The sequence below is a fragment of the Myotis davidii genome, unplaced genomic scaffold (assembly GCF_000327345.1).
Source record: "Myotis davidii unplaced genomic scaffold, ASM32734v1 scaffold478, whole genome shotgun sequence".
Lineage (NCBI taxonomy): Eukaryota > Metazoa > Chordata > Mammalia > Chiroptera > Vespertilionidae > Myotis > Myotis davidii.
Window position 1 is genome coordinate 3,998,461 of NW_006289570.1, and position 6,320 is coordinate 4,004,780.

Genomic DNA, 6,320 nt, shown 5'->3' on the forward strand with positions numbered 1-6,320 from the left:
CTGTCTCTGATGCTCACATTTACCTTGCCTGTCATCTCCAAGGCGACTCCAAGTTCCATGGGAGCAGGCGACATGTCTGCTTCTGCGCCCGCCTTACTCCCAAGGCCCAGCACAGGGCCTGGCACATGCCAGGGGGACCGCAGTACGAAGTCACCGAATGAATGAACAGCTCAACAACAGCACACGAATGAACCTGTTGAACTGCACTGAACTCCTGCCCCCTGAATTCTAGCTCCCTGTTCGCCCCACTACTCTCTAAATGAAGCTTCCAGAGGAGAATGGGAGCCTGCCGAAGTGCTCTTAACGCGACAGGAACAGCTGCTTATGGGACTGGGAGAAAGGGACCGCGAGCAGGGAACCTCACCGGGAGAGGCATGTCACTGGGGGTCAACCGGCCCCGCTCTTCAAGCTTCTGGGGTGTGGAGCTGGCCCCGTCTCGCTGCAAGCCGCTGTGCTGGAGGATATTGCTGAAGACCTGTGAGACACAGAGTGACGCTCCCACCAGCTCGGACCAGCAGCTCGGACCCCTGCCTGCCCAGGGGTGGGTGATCTGAAACCTAAGCCAGGGCTCCCAGGACACCAGCTGAGGCAATGACCTGCCCAGAGAGCAGGGACAGAGTGGACACTGTGAAGTAGAGATGAGGGGGGTATTCTCTTCACAGGATTACGGTGAGGATTAAAAAGATAAAATGTATGTAGAGCCCCCAGAATCATGCAGATGTTATCCGACTGGAGAGGCTGGGCAAGTGCACGATAATATTGAAGATATCTATTCAGTAACATACAATGTTTTTTTTGATCCCCTGTAGATGGCTTTTATGGAAACTATACTGATATATAAGACAAATCAACAGTGAGGGGACACAGCGCTGATGGTAGAATCATGTAAACTTTCAGCTGACCGTGCCATCTGTAAGCACGCTAGTGTCCCCCGGAGTCCTCTGGGAACTGGCTCTAGGACACCCGCCGATACCAAAACTCACAGATGTTCAAGTCCCTTATATAAAGTGGCGTATTTGCATATAACCTACACCCATCATCCTGTATACTTTAAGTCATCTCTAGATTACTTATAATGCCTAATCCACTGTAAATGCTATATAAATAGTGGTTATACTGTATGGTTTAAGGAACGACAAGAAGTCTGTACATTTTCAGCACAGACACACCATCAGAGGCCTAACTGTTAGTACACATCAGCAGCAATGTAACATTTAGAAAAATACACTTTCGATCCATGGTTGATTGAATCCCCAGATGCAGAACCCATGGATATAGAGGCCAAATGTATTCAAAAAGTTACCATGAACAGTGAATTCTCTTGGTGATGGGATGGAATCATAGAGGAATATTAATCTTCTCTTTTTGTTTTTTTATATTTCCCCATGTTTTATAATGAGCATTATTATTTCATTGAATGATTTTATAAAACGTTATTGCCCTTATTTGAGAAACCCAGCTCTCTGGCGGGGTTCTTGGAGGCTTATGGCTGTCAGCAAACACAACACGCAATCCAAGCCTCTCTGTACGAGGGCAGCACTTGACGGCCCTCAGAGCTCAATCCTGTTCAAGAGGGGAAAGAGCGAACTGAAGTGTGTGTGAGAAGCAGGACAGGGAGACCTTCTGGGGAGGGGAGAGGTGTGGGAAGTAACCCTTTCTCCCAGGCTCAGCAAGGTCAAGGTCACCACCAGGTGGGGAGGGGGTCTGCTTCCCAAGCTCGTCCTCCCCTGGGCAGGGCTGAGAGCTGGTACCTGAAGGATGGTGGGCATGCTCTCATCCAGGTCATTGTAGTAGCTTGGCTGCTGGTTAAAGATGTTTCCTGAAAAGAGAAGCGAACGGTAGGAATTGGGGAAGGAGAGGGGGGCAGAGAGGATATAGCACAGCGGGTTACCAGCAGGTTCTGTGACCTCTCTTCCCTCTCCTAAGCCTGCGTGAACTAGAGCAGTCCTGGCCCCGGGCCCTGCTGGCACCCAGCTTCGGCCCAGCCTAGAAACTTCCCAGGGCGGGGAGGAACCTGCTTGGTACAAGTTAACCTTTTAAGCACCTCTGCCCAGCGAGTTACGTAAAAGGCCTTCCCTGGTCAGACCAGCTCGCTGACACCCCCAGGGAGGGATCACACTTGGGCACTGTGCCTGACGTGACAGCATCGGCTCTGGAAGTGGGAGTCAGCCATCTCTCTGCTCAAGAAATCTGGATGCCAAATCCAGGATTCTCGCCAGGCCACGTCTTCAATAATGTGAAGGAATCTAAGGAGACATTTCTTTGGAAATTCTCTCACCCTCTGCTTTTGAATATGCTAGCCATGCCAAGCGATCCCACTCCAAGGAGAGAGGCCTGCAAGGGACCTGACGCCCTCCCCATTCCTGGCACCACATCTCCTCCTCTGCACCGTCCTCAACCTCAGAGAGCAAGCCCTGTCCCCGACTTCTCTAGGAAGAGACCTCCCATAAGGCAGGTGTCCCCTTCTCCAGGCAGTATCTCCTGACCCAGGCATCAGGAGCCGGTCTCCTCCCATCATTCTCAGGGCCACACCATGGTCCCCTCCGAACCCGAACGACCCGGCCTGGGGGAAGGCACTCTCTCAGATCTTTCCAACGCTTAAGCCGGGTAACAGGGGTTTTTATAAGTGTCAAAAGAGATCATATTTCACAATCTGCCCTTGGGGACTCTGAAGTCCCCTTCCTCTCCTTTATCTGATTCTGACGATGGCGAAGAACTTGGATCTCTTAAAGGAATAATTTAAAAGGCCTGGGGTAGCACCCTGGCACGCGTGGCTCAGTTGGTTGGAGCATCATCCCATGCACCAAAGGGCAGAGGTAAATCATGTAAATCTCTTACTGCTTACCGGTCAGGGGGCATACCCAGGTCTTGGGTTTGACCCCCCGTTAGGACATGGGAGGCAACAGATCGATGTTTCTCTCTCCCTCTCCCTTCCTCCTCTCTAGAATCAATGAAGGACATATCCTCGGGTGAGGATTTTAAAAATAATTAATTAATTTTTAAAAAATGGAACAGCAATGGCATCCTTAGGAATGTTGTTCCTCAGCCGAAACCGTTCAGAAGCCCAGGGTGGGGAGAAAGTACTGGGTGTTTGGAAGACAGTGTCCTACAATTTCAAGGTGAGCAAGACGGACAGGGGTGCCCGGGGTGAGCACCTCTCCACGCAGGGCCCGCTGCCATGAGCTGCGATTCAAAGGGCATTGTTCCCTCTGTCGCATCCCGACAAAGCTCCTGTCTCGGATGGAGCCTTCCAGCCCACTGCCTCCGGACGGGATCCAACTGCGGACGTCATTCCTTTCACAACCCAGAGAGTCCGCTCTGAACTCTGCCCCGTCTGTTCTCAGCAACAATGCAAATCCTGTCAGCTCTGAGGCGGCCCCAGCAGCCCTGAGGCAGGGAGTGGCGAAGAACAAGAGCTAGGGAGTCAGGCCGACGTGACATCAACCCCAGCTCGGCCGCTTGTTAGTCACGGCCTCTTACACTTGGAGCTCAGTGTCCTTGTCTGTGAATGGGGAGGTGACAGCCCTACATCACAGGGCTGGTGAGGATCAACTGACATAACACGAGGAGTGCTCAGCCCCCAGTGAACACGCAGGTACACTGGTACTGTCACTGCTGCTCTTCTGGTTCCAGCGTCCCCACTCCTTCCACTGTTCAACTCACAGCCTCACACGAAGACTCAAAGAGCCCCGAGGAGCCGTGTGGGACAGCTTTCTGTCTCCACTCCCCCAGCGCCACCAGCCACTTATTTCAGGATGGACACACATACACCGAAGCCATTTCCAAGCACCACCCACCACTGCTGCTCCGAATGCCCCCGTACTCCTCTAGGTGCCACCCCTGGAACCTCTGGTTTGATTTATGGGGCCAACTCCATGCACCCCCCCAGCCCCACACCCCACACACCTATCATCTTCTTGAGCAGCGGCGAGTTGCCTTTTCCAAAGAGCACGCAGAGGTCCAGGATCTTTGGGATGTCGAACAGGAAGTTATTGTAGAGGATTTCTCCGAATGCAGAGGGGGAAATGAAGTGATCCTAGGAGCCGGGCAGAGAGAGGGTGAGAGACTGTCTGAATGCAGACGCATTGTAAAGTAAGAGCAAACGCAGGAGAAACAGCCTGCAGGCCCACCACAGGGGACTGGGTAGCAAATGAAGCTCCATCCACACTGTGGACACGTCTGACACTCCTACATTGACCTGGGGCAACAGCCATTTCATGTAAAAAGAAGCAGAAGTACATGGTGCAATAGTTGGTTGGGGGTTCATTCTAAAACAGTTATGGGTGAATTACCAGGATGTCTGGGATCACTTTCAAATACTCCAGAAAGAAAAAAATCTCTGGAGGAGAGAGAAAATGAGATTGGCAAAATGTGGATAATTGTTTAAGTTGGGTGACGGGTACATGGGGTTCATCATTTTGTGATTTTTGAAAATTTCCATACTAAAGAAGTTTTAAAGACCCCACAAGATCCTATTTTTAAAATAAATACACACACACACACACACACACACACACACATCCCGCTACTGAAAGGGGGAAAAAAATTCCCTAAAGAAACAGGCATCTTGACAGTAGTTATTGGGGGGAGAGGATTTTGTAGGTAACCTTCACTATTGACAAAATATTTCTGTAATGTTTGGGTTGTTTAGAGACAGTATTATTATTATTTATTGGTTTTAGAGAGAGGAAGGGAGAGAGAAACATTGATGTGAGAGAGAAACACCGATCAGCTGCCTCCCGCATGCACCCCAACTGGGGATTGAACCCACAACCTGGGTATGTGCCCTGACCAGGGATCGCATCCACCACCTTTTGGGGTACAGAATGATGCTCCAACCAACCAGCCAGGGCAGCAGCATTATTATTTGTAAAATTGGGGGGTGGGAGGAGTAAAGGTTTTTAAACAGCACATACAAGATCCTTTCAAAAATGAGAATCAGTATTTTCACCCTCTGACGCACAAGAAAAGGCAGTCACGCGTCAACTGGCAAAGGGCCCTGGGCTCCCATTGAAGAAAACACTGGGTGTAATGCAGACGGACCCGGGGAGCCAGGGGATCAGGGCGGTGGCACAGATTTCTTCCCCAACAGCGGGAATAAAGGCAGAGCGGAGACAAAGAGGAAATGCGATACTTCCAGAGCCTTCCTTCCCAGGACGGAGAGAACGCACAGGGGTGTTGGGTGTTGGGGGCGGCCTGTCACGGGACCAGGGGCTTACTTTGGATTCCTTGTGAGTGGACATGCGGAGGAAGGTGAGAAAAACACTGCGGTGGAGACGCTTCTGCATGTCAGCAACCTCGGGGGCCGGGGCCACCCACTCGTCGAACTTCCGGGGAACATGGTGCAGGTAGGAGTCCAGGCACTTCTGCAGGGTCTCGTCGAAGATGACCTGAGCCGGGCAACAGAGGAGAGCCAGGATTGTCACCGACACCCCAGGGCTTGTGGGTGGACCGAGCGGGGCTTGCGGCCGTGGCCAACACTCCAACCCCAAGGGACTAAGAAGGTATGAATGAGCGAGGGCTACACACAGTTTCTAAAAATGACACGTTGGAAGGTGCTGTATAAACATCATTAAGATTGTGATACAAGACAGAGCCATCCAAACCACAATTGCCTGTTAAGGATCCAGCGAAAAAAGTAGAGAAAAAAGCCTCTCCTAGCAGGAGAGAAACGACAACAGAAACCAACCAAACAGCATGGCAAGTGCTTTGTCTTAGCGTTAATTTTGATAGAATGTTACCTGGCACCAGAATTTATCGTGAGGCAAGGCCAGGAGCCAGTCGAGGTCATTGGCTACGAAGGTGGCGCGTTCCAGGTACTCCTCCACTAGGGCGGGAATGTTGTCTTTAGGGGGCGGTTTGTATAACACAAAATACCGGTCTGCCTTCTGCTCGGGGTGCTACGGATCCAAAAACCACGTGTTAACGTGGCAGAGGTTAGTCAGCGAGGGCCCACCTGCCAACCCACAGCAATGACAGCACCGGGCTGTCCAACCGGTGACCCTCCAGGAGCCTTTACGCATAAAGAACAACGTGTGTCTGACAAAGGGGCTTGGTTACTTCCACAGAACACTAGGCGGGCTTTAAAGCCATGTTTTCTTGGAGACTATTTTCATCACACGGGGAAAGGTTAAGAAAAGAAAAAAGCAGGGTACACACCTCTCTAGTTAATATAATATAATCAGCTTTTGGATTAAAAAAAAAGCAGACATTAGATAGATAGATAGATAGATAGATAGAAAGATAGATAGATAGATAGACGATAGAGATAAATAGATAGATGATAGATAGATAGATAGATAGATAGATAGATAGACGAT

The 6,320-nt window shown here is 50.6% G+C and overlaps 1 protein-coding gene across 1 annotated transcript in view; it reads right to left on the bottom strand.

The window, feature by feature from the left end:
- Positions 1–6,320, bottom strand: part of ASCC2 (activating signal cointegrator 1 complex subunit 2) — a 41,152-nt gene that overhangs the window by 27,045 nt on the left and 7,787 nt on the right. Inside the window, exons 3-7 of the mRNA XM_006762133.2 lie at positions 5,742–5,900; positions 5,220–5,390; positions 3,907–4,036; positions 1,752–1,819; positions 365–475 (exon numbers count right to left, since the gene is read on the bottom strand). Of these exons, the coding sequence (XP_006762196.2) occupies positions 365–475; positions 1,752–1,819; positions 3,907–4,036; positions 5,220–5,390; positions 5,742–5,900 (639 nt within the window). The remainder of the gene's footprint in view (positions 1–364; positions 476–1,751; positions 1,820–3,906; positions 4,037–5,219; positions 5,391–5,741; positions 5,901–6,320) is intronic.